At 37.6% G+C, this 17,650-nt stretch overlaps 1 protein-coding gene across 1 annotated transcript in view; it reads left to right on the forward strand.

Moving 5' to 3' along the window:
- LOC103473594 (transmembrane protein 132D) overlaps positions 1-17,282 on the forward strand; it is a 35,094-nt gene extending 17,812 nt beyond the window's left edge. The window contains exons 4-10 of the mRNA XM_008423936.3: positions 269-440; positions 4,572-4,715; positions 6,298-6,506; positions 10,076-10,256; positions 10,407-10,520; positions 10,595-10,786; positions 14,655-17,282. Of these exons, the coding sequence (XP_008422158.2) occupies positions 269-440; positions 4,572-4,715; positions 6,298-6,506; positions 10,076-10,256; positions 10,407-10,520; positions 10,595-10,786; positions 14,655-16,109 (2,467 nt within the window). The 3' untranslated portion in view covers positions 16,110-17,282. The remainder of the gene's footprint in view (positions 1-268; positions 441-4,571; positions 4,716-6,297; positions 6,507-10,075; positions 10,257-10,406; positions 10,521-10,594; positions 10,787-14,654) is intronic.
- Positions 17,283-17,650: the final 368 nt, after the last annotated feature.

Below are 17,650 nucleotides of genomic sequence, written 5' to 3' on the forward strand. Positions count from 1 at the left end.
GCTTATGTGAAAGTTCAACAGGTGGTTTTCCCACAAAGTTAAGGGCATCTCTTTGTTTCTCTTATTGTCATGATTTAAAGGGTTGTTGCTGTTTTTTAATTTTTTTTATTTAATTTCTTGATCTTTTTATGCTATTGTTTCAGAGTCTGGCTTTGAAGCTAGACTGCATAACATCCGCTACTAAATGCACAAACTCAGAAGCATTAAAACTCAATCATGCCATATCTAGTCATACATCTTTGTATTTGCCATTTCATGTCCGAAACAGGGGTCTTCTGGAGATTTTGCAGCTAGACTTTGTGCCAAAAGATGTCTCCGAGCAGATTGAGAGCCAGGCTATCTCTTGGCGTCTGGACCTGCCAGGGAATGTCAAAGATGTTGGCTTAATGCGGATCTTCACCGCCCCACGAGACTTCATTGGACTGGCACCTCTGGTGATGGTGAGAGCTGCACTTGCATCATTCAGCGGAAAGCTTAAGTGCAATACTTTTACAGATGAGTGTATCCGTTAGACCAAAGATGGTAAAACTGAGAAAGCGTACAAGTGGGAAAACCTCTGATGCTTTAGATAAAAAAGAAAACTCCTAAGAGAAGGGATTACTGTCTTAAAAAGATTGGGAGCACACTCCGATTGTTTTGCGTCTTACCTTACCTCGTTACAGACACAAGTGTACAGAGAGAAAAATGTACACTGAAGGCTTAAATTTCCTTTGAATGTCTGTGGTAAATAAATAAAACAGGATTATTTCACTTTAAACAGGATTATTTCACTTTATATCTTAAGCAGATACGCAATGATTTGAGTTTAGTGGTTAATTTATGCTTTCCAACTTCATAGAGTTTTGACTAGGTACAAAACAAGTAACAAGTTTTATCTCAGCATCTCTCTAAATATTTAAGTTTTAGCTTTACCTGCAGTGAGTAATATTTTACCAACACGCAGGCCCTGTGTGTGTTCTTTAGAGAAACAACTTTTACAATCCAAATCTTTGATTGATTTAATTAGGATTATGGGTGGATTATAAAAATTAATTTCAATTGTCTAAGTGCCAAACTTCAATAAGGCTAGCATGAAACAAACTGAGTTATGGTCAATAGAAAGCATCTTTTGACAGGTACCTCCTTACAAAAAGAAAACAGAAAACAAACATGTACAAAATTGCAAAATCTACATACCTCCTAAAAATAGATATGAAGTTTGATGTGTATCTCTTTGTATATAAAAATAGCTTTTTTTATTGTTAAGTGAAAGAACCATATATATTTTAGAACAAAAAAAGACATTGCTTTTACAGAAAGAGATTGAATCGACTTTAATTTACTGCTATCCTTTCCGGCTGAAGCTTTTCATAGCCACTGTGGAAAGTCTAAAAGGCCACTCATTCGCTCCTGAGCTCCCAGTTTCAGACCCAGCATTAGAGAGTTAGGGCCTTAATGCCGATAACTATATTTAGTGTTTAGTTATCAGCATTAAGAACAAAGTTAGCTGTGACTCCAACTGAGACTCCAAGTGTTTTTCTGCTTGTCTTTCGGAATTACATCCTTGTCTAGCTTATTAGAAAGAAAACAAACAAATCCCCACATATTACGAGGTTGGATCTATGTTTGTCCTTGAGAGAAGTCTATTCAGCCGGTGCAACAGTCAAAATAAATCAAACATCCATCTGTGTAGAAATCCGCTTAATCTCAGTCAACTAAAGGATTCACATAAAGAAAAAACTACTTTTTATTTTCCGTAACATTGATCAAAACTCAAAGAGAAACAAATGGTACAGTCATCTTTGGGATTTAGCTGTCACAGCAACTACTGGAAGGCTTATTTGGTGTTTTTGTCCTTAGGTTCTGCTGGAGTACTTCCATGTCTTACAACTGTAAGACATGCTTTTAGGCCATGCTTTTGAAACCCTGAGCTTTTTCTTAGACATTTACCCTTACTCTGTTACAAGAGCACCAATCTCACTTACCTGTACAGTAATAATTTTTTTGCCTCATCCCTTTTTGCTGAACAAGTAACTCTAAAAATTAACACTGAAATTCCAAACTATTCCACAGAATTAAAATCAAACGCTCTTTTAGGGAATTAAAAGTGAATTGGACGTCAGAAACTCGAGTTGCTGATTTACTGCAGAACTTGCAGAAAACAGCATTTGAGTTTCTCCCAGCATGTTACTGGCATCCCCACAGAGTCCAGCGATTACTTTCTGATTTTTTTGCTCTCCCTGATCCCCTGGCTTATGTTTGGGTCAGTGTCGTTGTTCTGAACTAGAACATGTCCTTTTGGAATTGCGGACAGCAGCTGTCAAGCCGGCAGGGTTCAAAATGTGACACTGCCCGTGAAACATCTGCTGAGCACTGCTTTCATACCAGGGAGGAGGTATAATAAAAAATAAAACAGCTTCTGGTCACCCAAGCAATAATATCATTTTTTTCAAATTACATTTTCAAAAATCTGGGAAATAAGAGTTGGAAGTTAAAATGTGGCTTAGACGTTTCAAGACAACTTACAGATAATATGAGCTTCTGAATTATGCATTGGATGAGTAGAAAGAAACAAGAGCGTGTTTACTATAGATGGTAAAGGGACACGATTTTACAGATAATAGTTTTCAAATGAGCTCTCTAATAAAATAACTTGTAAGTTAAAAAAAATAGCAGAGTAGAAGTGAAACCAAATATATGATATATGCAATCTAATATATTCTCAATTCATTAAGTCTACCTTGTAATATTTGAATCCATAACATTGTAAACAATGTTATATAGCACTTACACACCTGCTCTTTTTTTTTTTTATAAATGCTGGGAGGGAAAGCATTAAAAAATTGTTGTGGGTCTTGCTAACTCCCCCTCCTGCCTTTTATACCTGCTAAAATAGGACAATACCTGCAGCATCTCGTGTTGATTTTCAGAGCAGAGCGAATCATATTAAGTCTCCTGTCACCTGGCCTGCCCGGAAAGACAAACGAAGAACAAAATAAGATAGCTAAAACAGAAGCTTAGAGAAATATTCAGAAATATACAATTACATTCGCTCACTAATTAGCATTTTAATTAGTTTTCATATCTTACTTTAAAAAAAAGGGCAAAAGAGGCTAAAGGCAATTATTACCAATATCCAGTTTTGGAGATTTTGTTTTTTTTTTTGCTATTCTTGAATGTCTTTTTCTAATAAGTAGAAAAGTAAACATTAAGAAATGAACAAAGTCAAAAGGTTATCAAGTGATTTTCTTTTGAGTCTAATAAGTCTTTGATAAATATAATTGTCTCAGTGTACTTTTTTTTTCTTTACTTTATGATTCTTCCATACATTAGACAGTTTTATCGCTGCTTAGCTACAGAGGCTTGGAAACGTGCAAACTATTTTGTTTCCATGTTCGTCCTGTGATTACCTGAGAGCCTGTAAGAAGTGTACACTGCCTCTGCCTGTTGTAAGAAAGCGGAAATCGTCTCAGGCCCCCTGAGCAGAATAAAGCAGATACAAATGATGATTTATTTTTCTTATTGTGGAAGGCAGTTTTTGTCAGATACAAAATCCCCCATTGACATGTTGTTCTTGATTTAGGTTCTGCCTACAGGAGGAATTTGCTTGTAAAATAACAAAGGTCTATTCGTCACCTCAGGCTTAATTTACAAAGACAGGCACGGATGCTCTCTCTCTGCCTTATACCCGCATGACACATCAAACCTCTGTAACAATCTATCACAATCCAACTTTAGCACGAACACATGTGAAATATGGGTTATTAAATCAAACAATTGTAACTTCTAAAAGTGCATAGTGAAAACATTGTTGATGTTCAGCACAGTAATTATTTTATTCAGCAAGAAATGTGTTATTTCAAATTTATTTAAAAATTACATAACTCAAAATAGGGGTTTCTTTTGTCTGAAATATGTTGACAGATGAATAGTAAATGCCACTTTACTTCTACTTGTCTAAGATACAGAAATTCAACATTAGCAATGAAATGCAGTGTTTAAGGTAAATGTGACCCAAGTCACATTTTTTGGCCATGTGTACAATAATACTTTAAAAAGTCTCCGCATAAAAACCTAATTCATTTTTATGGTTAGACTAGCAATGTTTCCATTCAATTGTCCTGCAAACGTTGAGCAAACTTTTAAAAAGTTGCAATGAAAATAAAGGAAATGCCAGTTAAGCAAGTTTCCATTTACTGGTTTTTAGCGAATCAACCAGACTATGCAAAGCGTAATTTTGTCAGATGTAGATGCTACGGATGGTTGGTATTAAGCTAATTATTTTAAAATTATATATATATATATATATTATTAAAAATTGTTTATGCACCAGCTCTTGACCCAAACACAAATTAGAGACGACTAAATATTGAGTCAAAATGGGTGCAAAAAATTCAAAGGGCCTGTAACAGACAAACCATGTTTCATGTTAATATTTGATTAATGCTGGCTCATGGTCTCCAAATCTTGCTTAATAACAATAAAATATATAAGGTAGTTTTCTTAGATAGACACTGATTCATCGGTTTTCATGTACATAACAAGTAAATGCAGCATCTCCAAGAACTTAATTCACTCTTCTTTTTACCCAGACTACAGATATTTTGAATGCTGCTGTGTTGACGGGTAAAATGGTTTCAGTTCCTGTGAAAACTCTTGCTGTTGAGGCCAACGGCACTGTTACAGATGTGACAAACTTCACCAACTGCAAATCAGCAGAGATGGATGTGCTCAAGGTAAGTTCAAAACAGCACAACTCAGTACAACTAGAATTAAGCTTTTGTTAAGCAATTTATTTTTTGTATAGTTTTTCTCTCCTTTAGAAAAGTTTATAACAAGCATTCTAACCTTAAAACTACTTTCACATGATTGGAGAATTGATGTCTCTGGTTAAGGAACTTTCTTACTACAAGGAATGCAACAAAGGTCCATGACATGTCTGTGTGAAGGCTCTTAAAGCTCTTTTTCCAGCAGTAGTCTGTCCTAAATTATTCAATGGGCTTTGCTTTATAATCCTTTCAAGGCAGCAGTTGTTCCTGTTGGTTATGTATTGTCTCAGTTTTTATTTCTACTCAGTAATACTATGCAAATAACTTCTTATTTAAATAACAGCTTCTTAAACGATGGGCTTGGATGGCTTAACTTTTTTGTAGAGTGTGCCAGCTAACTGTCATTTCAAGTCTTGCCCATAAATATGCAGGCCATAACATTTCTGAATCAAGTAAAGAACCAATGAAATATTCTTTATTGGTTTAGTGTAAAATAAAGGTTTTCTTTGAAGAACTAATGAGTTTCCATTACCTGTAAACCATAATCATCAAAAGTAACTGAAAACAAAAAACTGTGTAATATGGACTACAAGTTTTACTTCATGCTACTTGAGGATAAACATTTGTCAAGGATAATACAATTAAATGTTGGTTTTCAAACTTATGAAAGTAACTCCAGCGAAGCCACCATTGAATATAGCAATAATTATTCTGGAAGGTATTACAGAATAAAAATGCATTTAAAAATAAACAGTATACAGTTACTTTAGAGAGCTCCAGGACATTAAACACTGTTGATCAATGAGTTTAATAGGAAATTGTCTTAAGATAATGACCTCAGTCTGTATCTAAACAAAGTTCAATTTGACTTGTCCTAAGCAGTCAGTCACTACCCCCCTGGCTTTTTTCTCCCTTTTTCCTCCCCCCACACTCATCCCTCTTCTTCCTTGTTCCACCCTTTTCCATTGCTTCACTCTATTCTCCAGTCTAGTGCTCTCCAATTACCCCAGTGGAGCCACTGGTTTGTTAAGATAAGTGAGGCGGCAGTAGAGATAGGCCTCCAATCTGAAATAAAACACACCAACTGCTGCGTTTCAGCTCATTGCTCTTGCTGGTGGGGACTGCCTGGCTCCTACCTCCAAAACAACATCACAGGAACAGCTGTAAACCAGGGCTTATTTACATTCTGAAGCAGTGGTGGCTTTAGATGACAAACACAAGCACTCTCAGATCCTTTGTCCACACTTTGGAGGTGGTATGAAATTCAAGAGACTTTTTTGTTTTCTGTACTGTTCTCTTTTTTTTTTTCCTTCTTGAATTTTAAATTGCTCCTCGCCATCCTGTTTCAGCTAACCAGGCATCACAAAAACAATTTTTGTCCTGTTTATTTGAACTCTCGCATGAAAAAAGAAAAAAAAAACAAAACAATAATGCCGTCAACCTAGAAAAGATCTAAAGGAAAAGAAGCAGAGGCACGTTTTAAATCAAGTGTGTGCTGTGAGCTTTTCTGTAACTTTTTAACCACCGTTCTCTCTTCTCCTTAATCCAGGTGTCAGAACGCTGTAACTATGTTTTTGTAAACGGAAAAGAGACAAAAGGCAAAAGCAGCGTGATGATCAATTTCACGTACGGTTTCCTGAGTGCGCAGCTGGAGATGAGCGTGTGGATGCCCCGCCTGCCCCTGCTCATCGACATCGCCGACCCTGAGCTTAGCCAGATTAAAGGTTGGAGGGTCCCCGTCACAACAGGCAATAGGAGGTAAGGCAGAGCCGGCCCAAGGCATAACCAAAGTAAGCTGATGCTGAGGGACTGATGGAGCTTTTCTGGGTCGCCAAGATCACTTGATTTTCTACCGAGAATGCATATTTTTGCTATTTCCAAGTTGAAATTTGGAGCAAAAACGGGACTCAAAATTAAAATGCATCCTTCAACCAGTCAGGCCACAATATGCTGTGCTCAAACTTACAAATCTTATGTTGTTAATGTTGCTTACTTTTTCTTGGTGTATTAAAAGCAAAAATATTGGTTAAGAAAAATTAATCTTAAAGTTGTTGAAATAGTGTTAGGGGATGCGTTTAAAGCCATTGCGCAATGCAATCTTTCAAGGGTACTTTGCATTGATTCTGATTCCTTAAAAAAATATTGAAAAATATTTTTAACATATATGTAACATATTTTAATATACAATTTTGCATTGTTGTTTAAGAATAATTGTGGCTTCAAAGAGAATCTTCTGTAAAATTCATAAATTTACAAGAATGTTGGAGGTTTTGGACACAACTGCGTGTCGTCAGCCAGGATAAGAGCAACTACCACATTTGTGTTTAGCGCGTTGGCGAGTGAGTGAGCTTTGGACACAGCACTGATGTCCTGGAAATAAAGGTTAGTAGGGTTTCAATCAATAAGTACAGTAAAGTCATTACTTTCCCCACTCGATACTCTTTGATAATGGATGCCATTCCCCTGCCCAAAGTTCAATACCAGGCTCCAGATACAAACAAATAGTAGGTCAGAAATCTCATATTTCAATAGCGAATAGGAAGTGGGACAGAACCTTCGAAAAGCATTCAACTTGAATGTGTTTACGCTTAGTCCTGTTAGAGCCACAAACATTTTTGGAATTTATTCTGATTTTATGCATATATTATTCCACTGTAGCTCAGATTTTTTGTGTAGCTTTCTAGTCCTGTTGCAAAGTGAATCTTAGTCTCACTCTAATGCAAGAAGTTCAAAAGTGCTGATCGATTGAACAGTGCTTTGCTTCTTGAGATTTTCAAAGTTTGGAAACTCGGTGCATAACCTAACCATGAACTAGACCCTTCTATACCTGATATGTGTCTTCGTCCTTTTTGTTGTTTGTCTACTAACCTTGGAGGCCTTCATAGATATGTGGAACTAGATATCAGGTAAAGGAGGCTACATACAAATATATGCCACAGTATTTTAATCGTAAATGGCTCATAAAATCCCTCCAAAATAGAGGAATGCACAGGTTTTGCATAAAAAAATTTGGATACTTTTAAAAAAATTTGGAGATTTTACAAGTCTCTTTATGTGTGTGTGAATACAGAGAGAGAAAATTACTTGCTGAATATCCTGAAGATTCATTGTCATTTATTAAGTTTGTCACCTCTCATGTGTTTTCTGAAGTGTCTTTTTAATTCATTACTTACCTAACAGAAGCGCAGAAAATTTTTTGCAGTAAAAAGATCGCTGTGGTGTCTCTAAGCTTCACAAGTTGGACGACAGAACTTAGTCAAGACTTACTTTTTGGTGCCTTGTTGTTGAGTCACAACGATTTAATTCAAGTAGCATTCCCATCGCATGGTAAGCTGTGACCTCAGGCTAAATAGTAATGATGTTTATTTGGACTTTATCTCTTAACGGGAGCTTTCAGCCTGCAGTGTAAAAACATTTCAACCAACCCTGCAGCACACCTGAGGTGCACCATGTGGCAGGACCAGCTGAGTGTATGATAATTATATGATCATTGCAGAGGTTCACAGCTTAACCTCTACCACATAAAAACAAACCACTCAACCGTGGGATCTTGGTTAATTTAAGTTAAATTGATTTTGAGGAAAAAGGTCACTCCACATGGGCTTCGCCTCTAAAGCAACCACAACAATGCTGATGGGCATCACTATTTTTCTTTCAGAAGTTCACAGATTAGCAGCATGTTTTTGTTGTGCTGCAGTTGTCTTAGAAATGCTGGAAGCAAATTGAAACAGCCAGTCTGGGTTTGCTCCTACGGGAGAACACATCAGTTTAGTGCTGGAATATGCTTTAGAATAGGTAATATATTGTAATATATTTCAAGTGTTTATCTCAGTTTTGTGGATTGTGGTTTGCAGCTAATGAAAACTCTAAACATAGATTAACATAAAATCTTAACTTAATAATATGAACAAAATAAAGTTTCCATACAGGAAGCCACTGACATCCTCCACAGAAAAGGCAAGCCACAAAAAGGTATTGTCAAAGAATTCACAGAGGGAAAGTGTTGGTGACCCAGAACAAGCAACCGGGATAGCTAATAAGATATTGAAAGATTTAGAGGAGAAATGCTAAGCACACGTGAAAATAGACTTTAATAGGCAAATCAATTTCCAAGTGTAGAAGAAGTCTTCAGAGGCAAAGAATCCATGTTGATTGAAGTCCAGCGTGAAGCTTTAACAGTAAGAGATGACTTGGAAAGCCATGCTGTTGTTTCTCTACTGGCTTATATCAAGTTCAATTAATTCAAAAGCTTCTGTTTTTTGACAATCTTCATGGAAATGTAGATTTTATTTTCCAGCAGAACTTTGCAGGTACTCACATTGCCAAAAGGTCCAAGTGCTAATTTAATGAGAACAGTATCACTGTGCTTGATTGGTCAACAGCGCCGCAGTGAGTCTAGAGGCAGATGACACCAGACAAAACAATGCAAACAAACTGCAAGTAGCTGCTAAACTTGCTTAAAATCTCAGCAGAGACACAGGCTGATCCGCTCCAGGCCACACCTCACCAATAAAATATTTTCTTTATAGTACATCTCTACATTATAAAATCTGTTATTACTAACCTGCAATATTGACAGTTGTAAAGTTACAGAATTGAGTTTTAATCCATTGTGAACCAAAACCACCAAAATAACCGTTCACACTGCAGGCTGAAGTGACCCAATTTTATTTGGAGGTCATGCAACCCGTACCTGATCTTTTCATGACAGTCTGAACATCACAGGTCGGATTCTTTTTCGAATGTGACCCATATCCGATACGTATCTGATTCAAATGCGACCTAACGTTCAGGTCGCATTCATCCGAACTGAACGTCACTGATTCTCAACAAATCTCACTATTCTGCGTCCTGATGCGCACAAGCGGGAAGAAAAACAACAACCATGACGGAGTATAATGAGGATTAAGTTGTTAATATGCTTCTCCGGCCGGACAACAACTTCAAATATGTAAGCTAAGCTCCACTGTTAGCCTCCATGTTTACTTCCGCAAACACTGAGCACTTCTTCTTTTTATGGCGGTTGGCAGAACACTGAGAACGCTGACGCTATTGCGCCCTCTAGTGCGCATGCGGGACACATTCAGGTCGTTTGCCCGTTCAGACTACAGAACGCATATGCATATGTGTAGCAATGTGAACGGCCCGACAAAAAGAAATAAAAATCCGATTTGACAAAAAATTGGAATTGGGTCATGTCAGGCTGCAGTGTGAATGCAGCCGAATAATAATCTCATCTGCTAAAATTCACCTATGCTTTTCACAGCATTCTTTATATCTATGTCCCTACAGGTATATGACTGATTATTTAATGTTTTGTGTGTCAGATCTACATGGGACAGTGAAGAAGATGAGGACATGAGGAAGGGAAGAGGATGCATGTTACAGTACCAACTCTCGCCAGTGAGGGTGCTCACACCTTTTGTGGCCCAGCCTGATTCTGAGGTTCTGCCTGGCCCACTTACTGGAGAAGAGCCCGTTGAATACTTTTTAGGTTCTGATTGGCAGGTAGAGCGCTCCTTCATTACCAGTATACAGACATACTATTATTGAAGTATTTTGAATGTAAAAGCTTTATATGCAGATGACACCCCAAAGTGTGCTGCTACAAGCATTTGCAGTGATTGAGTCTTTAATTTTGCATTTTTACATGTACAGGTTGATGTGACTGACCTCGTGCGCTACGCTCTAAAAGTAGCAGATCCTGAAGTAGCCAGAGTGCAAGACGGTGTTGTACTGCAAGGACGGGCTGTTGGGACCACTGTTGTGCAGGTGAGGCATCAGCAGACCTGTGTGTGTATCTCAGCTATTGCAACCTGAATGTGTGCCTGTGATTGCGGTTGCAGGTGTTGTCCCCGGTGACGTCATTGGTCCTGGCTGAGAGGAGCATCAGGGTGGTGGATGATAAAGTGAGCGTGACAGAACTGGGAGTGCAGTTAGTTTCCGGACTTTCTCTGTCTCTTCAGCTCAGCCCTGGGAGCAACAGGGCTATTGTTGCCACAACGACCACAAGGGAGACAATCACAGAGCTCAAACAGGTAAACAACTGGGAAACTGTCGTAAACAGAGTTGTCTGATGGATTTTTGTAAATGTTTTTATTTGTTCCCATCTTATTTCAAAACAGTTTTTATATATGCATATTTTTCCCCCACATTTTCTCATGTTAATTTGATTTCTCAAAGCTAAAAAAAAAAAAGCTAGACTAAACCTGAAAAAGTAATTACCTCCTAAATATAATGACTAGTATTGCCATTAATTGGCAGCGTGAGCCTTAAATTACCGTGTTAGAAATTCTGCTCTCTTCTCTTTATAGCATTGTGTTATTCAGCCACATTGAAAGGTTCTCAAAAATCAAATATTATTTGGATTTAACTCCAACCTTAACTGAACCACGCAAAAACCCTACATGTCATGTGGCATTGATATTCAATAAAATGGAAATTATGCATATGCTCGTCAGCAGCTTTAATTCATAACACGTAAAATAACTCTACACATTATGGTCCTGCTTATCACACTCACCAATAACATTATGGATGTTACAGTATTTGTTAGTCTTGACAATGATGAACAACTGGAGCTTCACATGGACATCCTCTTGTTATTCAGAGCAGTTAATCAAGTGCAAGGTTACTATTTGATTATGCTTCCATTTTGTTGTAACTCGTTATAACTGAGTTTGAGGTTTCAAAAATCTGTGTGAAGAAAACAAAGTCGTCCTCTTGCTTCATATACTTATCATATTTGCTTTATTGGACAATTTTAAATTAACTTTTTGGTGCATTATTTTGGGTTCAAGATTTTGCTCCTGTGGTGCAACACCAACTTTTCTGAAGTCACACCATTCATGTATTCACCATTTTTTTTACTCGAGGCATTGCTATGATGACATTTTCCTCTTTTTAATTAATTGCATCAGCTGTGAAACACTCACTTGGTTGCATGCATAAAAAGGCAACAGAATCGACATCAGCATCATTAGATACTCAAAAAATAAATATATTGCTGCTTGCAGAGGGGTCCTACTGAACTAAAATGTTGTGCAGAGGTTAAAAACATGCCTTTTAGTTTATAGACCAGACTTTAAAAAAAAATAGAAAAAATATGTGTAAAATATCTAGTGTTGGCAGATACCTCTTAATAAGAATGATTTTTTTCAAAAAAGTCATTTTAACTGAATAAAAATGTAAATAAATTTATAGCTTGTGATTTCTGACTTAAACTCTGACTACACGGAGAGAACAAACATAAGGATTTAACACAGCCTTTATATATTGTTCAGACAGCTGGACATTACTTTATCAAGCTTAACATTGAATTTCATTGTCGGTGACATTACTCAGAAATGTTATTTGCTCCATTATGAAGCTTCTCCAAAAGCAAAAGTAAAACAGACTCAGGGTCTCTTGTACATTTATGCTTTCCATGGTTCCAAAGCAGTTTTAGTAAATGGTAAATCACAAGCACTTATGTACCATTTTAGTGCCAGTCTTACTGACCTTTCGAAGTGCTTTGGCACTAGAAGCCATATTTGCTGGAAAAAACTCCCAAAACTTGTAGAGCACTTAAAGGTTATACCAGGGGTCTACAAACTATGTTTCTTTTTCAGATTCCACTCCAAAATAAATGTCTTAAGCCATAAAATATTCTTGAATATTCTGCAGTATGGGCTTGAATAAAATATTAAGTCATTTTATATTGTATTCCTGCATGAACATGATTACTACTTTGACATAAGATTAAAAAAAATAAAACGTGAAGGGGTTAAGATTCTTGTATTTGCATTTTTTTTCATCTTTGCTGAAAAAAATACAATGCATGAGGAATAATAACAAAGGTATTTTAGGAGAATCACATTTAAATATGTTTTGTATTCCTACACTCCTAGAGAAGAAGCAGGGCTTTGTTTTGTATTTCATTAAAACTTACCTGGCAGACTTTAGTTGTGATGTTTTAAAATTTGGACAGATGCAACAAGTTTGTAAAACCTACCTCACTTTGATTTTTCCCATACATCAATTCTGAACAAGTATGTTGCAAAAAAAAAAATCATAAAATATTTTAAGTGATTTTGAGGAAGAGAGATAGAGCGGTGTAACTAAAGATATGTTAATTTGCAGAGGCAAAGTTATCCTCTAGCTCCTACTAAAATAGTGAGTCTTTTTTCATGACACACACACAAGTTCACTGATGTAATAATTCTTTTTAACATGGCTAATACGGCTCATTACCAGGGTGCCATTCTATCATCCTTAGCAGGAGAATAACAAAAACTAACTAACAAACAAAAAATAACTTGTTACTCCCATTGTGCCTTTTGCTTACTTTCTCATGCTTTGGGAGTTGGCAAAATCATTTATTGTAGCTAATGAACGTGTGCAAATATTATCAACAAAACATTGCACAATTTGCTCTTATTCTCAATTTCTTTCCATTATAAAAACATCAAACACATATTGCACAAGAGCAGAGAACAAAATTTAAACCTGTTGTGATTGCAGCAGTTACTTGATTTCCTTTCAGTTTAGGTCAAAGTCAGAAAAAACTGCAGATGGACTTTTGAGCGATGGATGGTTTCAAAGTCTATGCTTTATGTTGCATTCATTCATGTGAATCCAAACCAAATGACCAAATGACAAATTAATGTTTTCCTCCAGTAAACATTAACCAATGAGCGAAAACAAAGACTAAAAATCTTAATACAATTATAGTATTTTTCCTCTGAAAACATTGGGAGTAAAGTAAATAACCTAACTAGCTTTTTAATGACAATTTCAACTGTCAATAAGGTCTGGGTTATTTTTGAACCCTACATGCTTTTGGTTATATAAATGAGCTCTACCAAATATGGAACATACATCACTCTTACGAAAGCAAAATAACATTTTGGCTTTCTTTTTATTTCTTCAGTGTGAGTATTCTCTCACTCAGCTGCAGAGCTCTGCGAGAGCCCAAGATGAGGCAGACAGATGATCATGTCAAAAGCTCACTCACACATTTAGCTGTGGCAGTCTGCCCGTTTTAAACCAGCTCCCTTTCACAGACATGCTCTCTTTTACATTCAGTGCACTGCCATTGCTGTTCTGCCCCAGTCAATAAACCTGCCACTGCGGATGACCAGCCAATTGTGTCTGTGATAGCAAGCTGTTATGCTCAGGGCCATTCACAATGTATTCAGATCTAAAATATAGGTTAGGTTTGTGGCGACCCAGTAGCTCACATTAGCCACAGGAAATGGGTCATTTTGTTGTAATGTCATTTGATTAGCTAATTCTGTTTGTAAGGTGACCCTAAGTGCTACGTTTTTTTTGTCGCGTTGAAGGACATATGTATTGCTATTGCATGAATTATTGCCATAGATTTAAACGAAAAGCCATACTTATAAATGTGTTATTTTTTTGTTTTTGAAGAGATGAATGAAGCTGATTTGCAAAATTCCTATGTAGTTGGGAAAAATAGGAAAAATAATTTAAGGATTTTGCAAGTCTGAGTAAGGATACAAATATGGAACTTACTGAACTTCCTATGCTTTCCTCAGTCCTTACATATGTCCTCCCTTCTATATTTTTACCTTTCCTTCTCCTTCCTTTGATGCTACCTCTTTCCTCTTTACTTCCTCCTGTGTGCCCTACAAACTTTGTCCTTCCATTGTGTCCTGTCTCCTTCCCTTCCTTTTGATCCCTTGTAGCAGACTTCTTTCATAATCCCTTTTAATTTCAGTTTTTGATGCATCATACCTGAAATCTGCCTACTGTAAAAATATCTGCCATAAATTCATTGTGAGCTTCAATATTTGTATTTTGTCCTGAATATAGAGTAGTAAAAACAAGTAAGCTGATGGTCTCAAAACATGCAATATTTACATGAATATGTATGGACTTTCTCTCCCTCTTGTTTTGCTACAGGAAGCAGTGGTCAGCTGCTGGGTTCAATTCAGTGATGGGGCGGTTGCTCCACTGGAGCTTTTTGACCGCGGTGTCTACTCTCTCAGTGTTTCCACCAATGATGAGAGGGTGGCCACTGTGCGGCGTACACCACTGTCCACATTCGTGGTTGCACAAGGTGAAGGCGAAGGCCGTGGGAGGCAGGTGAAGGTGGAGCTGAGGATCTGTGAGGAATGCCAGAAGTCCAAGAGGAAGAGCAAGCTGGCGGTGGGAGCAGGGATTCTCAAGACTAACTTTCAGAGCGGACGAGTCGTAGCAGGAGGAGCAAGTAAAAATGTGGTAGCAGTGGGTGGCATTAAAACAGCAGGGACTTCGCAAAAAACGGTCACTTTTATGGATAAAAGGCCATCCACTGGCACAATGACCAACCAGCAGGCTGTTTTAGCAGAAAGCACTATCACAACAACCCTTCCCAACAGATATGCACAAACACCTGCAGTATGGGCTGGAAGAACAAAACCTACAGGGGGTGCTGCAACTAGCATCATTAGCACGGCCACTCCTACAGCTATCAAGAACTTATGGTCCGATGCACAGCTGAACACTGCCAAACCAACAGTGAGTTTTATTAGTAAAGGAGATGGGAAAAAGAAAAGATATGGAAACATGCTTGACAACTCTAATTCATCTTCTAACAATGCCAATCCGGAAGGTGACAAACCTGAGAACGAGTCTCCGAAAACTAAAGCCCCTAAAGTAATTGAGAGCGACCTCATCAGAACTTTCAAAGCCTTGTCCGACTTGGAGATTGGCATGTATTCTTTGATAGGCGTCTCTTGTCTCGCCATCGTGGCATTTTTGCTCAACTGTGCATCGTACAAGCTGTGTTTTCGGAAACAGAAGACCCCCATACAGACAGCCCCAGCACCCACTGCAGACCCGAAGGATCACAAACATGACTGGGTGTGGATGGGGAGCAACAGTGACAGCACACCTCCACCAGGTGCTCCAGCTGCCCCGGCTCAGGCCGCAACACTGAAACGTGAGCCTCACCGCCCTCTTGAGTCCCATAATTCAATAGATCCAATGGTTCCCAGTGGCCTGCAGGGGTCTTTGCAAACTGTGAGTGCCCCTGCTGTCCCAGAGAGAACGGCTACATTGGGACGCTGCAGGAGCAGCTCCCAGCAACACCAGTTTCAAGTGAAGGGCATCGACCCCATGGCAAACCGGTCAGCCACTTTGCTGGTGAGGCCACACCGCAGCGAGCCTCTGCATTCTCCCACCAGCAAGAGGAATCAAGTCCAGTTTACCACTTTCACGACACTGGACATCAAGCACTTGGCTGCACTGAAGAAGAATGGTGTGGACTTAAACTGGGCTAACCAGAAAACGCAGCAGCAGCCCCTTCCTCAGCCCCAGGCACCTTTACCTGACATGCCATGGCCTGTTGTCACACCATTAGGAGAGCCCCAGTGAGTTTGCTGAGCCGTACATATATGTTGACATAGGTAGTAAGGAGGAATATAGTGCCATTTAAACATATTCATACCACTTGATTGGTCCACATTTTGTTACACTACAATCATAGCCCCCATGTATTTTTTCAGATTTGATGCAAAAAAAAAAAAATTACACACTTAAGTAGTTCATAATTGTGAAATGAAAGGGAAAGGAGCCATGCCTTTTTTTTTACACAATGTTTTTGACTCATGGAAGCTTTGTTGTATTGTTCCTGCAGTGCACCTGCAAGTCTGTTGCTCTACTTTGGTTTATTGTGTTGAATACCAATAAAACACGTTAATGCTTGTGGTTGTAACATCAGGAAATGTGTTTGATTGGTATGAATACGTTTACAAGGTGCTATATTTCTAAATAAGATGCATATTCTGGGAATGTTTAAAAAATGGTTAGCTTTTTAAATAAAAGCAATTTAAATAACCTTTAAGGATTTATATAGATAAATTATATAAGGGATATATTATGTGTAAAGATTTGCTTCAATGCAGATTTGCAAGTAAAGCACAAAATAAATAAATAAATGTTATTTGGTACTTAGAAAAATTGTCAAAATGTTCTGTGTTTAGATAAAAAAAATTGTTATGTAAATATAGATATGTATTGTATGCTATTTAACATATTTATACATTTCTTAGCAAAAACACCCACTATCTACTTTGGTACAATTCTGAACTTTCTGTTGTAGTTTAGTCATCAGACTGCAATATGAGAGGTTTCCTTTCTTGTAAATAAGCTTTTTCAGCTAACAAAACCTGTAACATGTCAGAAAATATACAATGGTTATTGTTTTACTTCAAGCAATCGATCAACAGTCTTCGTGAGAAACTAATCCATGCTGTTGTCTGGGCAGAGAGTGTGATGAGGAATATTTCTTAACATTTTGTACACACGTAGTTCAGGCCACAGGTCCGTCCTGATCAGATGCTGTTCCGACATCAAGAGAAAACAAAACTATGGGGAAAAAAACGGTCACCGTGCAACACATATTCATTTGAAATATTTCTCGTGTGGTTGCAAAAAAATATATATGATGCCTTTTTTTATGTAACATTTTCATGTTTTTAAACAAAAATGATGTGTGGATTTCCTGACAAAGTTCTAAAAATAAAACATTACGATGGTTTTCTTATATCTCATTCGAAGCTTTATTGAATCACTGATTTCAGATCACATAGGAATTCCAAGAAGTACACAGCAAATTGCTAGGATTATATCGTCAAAGCTTTGCCAGGAATCAAGGGGATTTAATTGTCTTAATCACTCCTGAATGTGATTTACGTCTGATGTCATCATTCTAAAAAATGCCTTGGATGGGCCTGCCAGGATTCAGTGCTGCTGCACTATAAACAAAAAACAAGCAAAAAAAAAAAACGAGGACAGATGTTGTCCCTCATTTCTTGTATTCATGGTTCCGTCCCTAAAGAATTACAGGTATTTTATCAAAGATGGAGGCCTACATGCGATAACTCGTGGCTCATTTTTTTCCATTGCCACTCCTC

Source organism: Poecilia reticulata, chromosome 12, assembly GCF_904066995.2.
Source record: "Poecilia reticulata chromosome 12, P_reticulata-male-v2, whole genome shotgun sequence".
Lineage (NCBI taxonomy): Eukaryota > Metazoa > Chordata > Actinopteri > Cyprinodontiformes > Poeciliidae > Poecilia > Poecilia reticulata.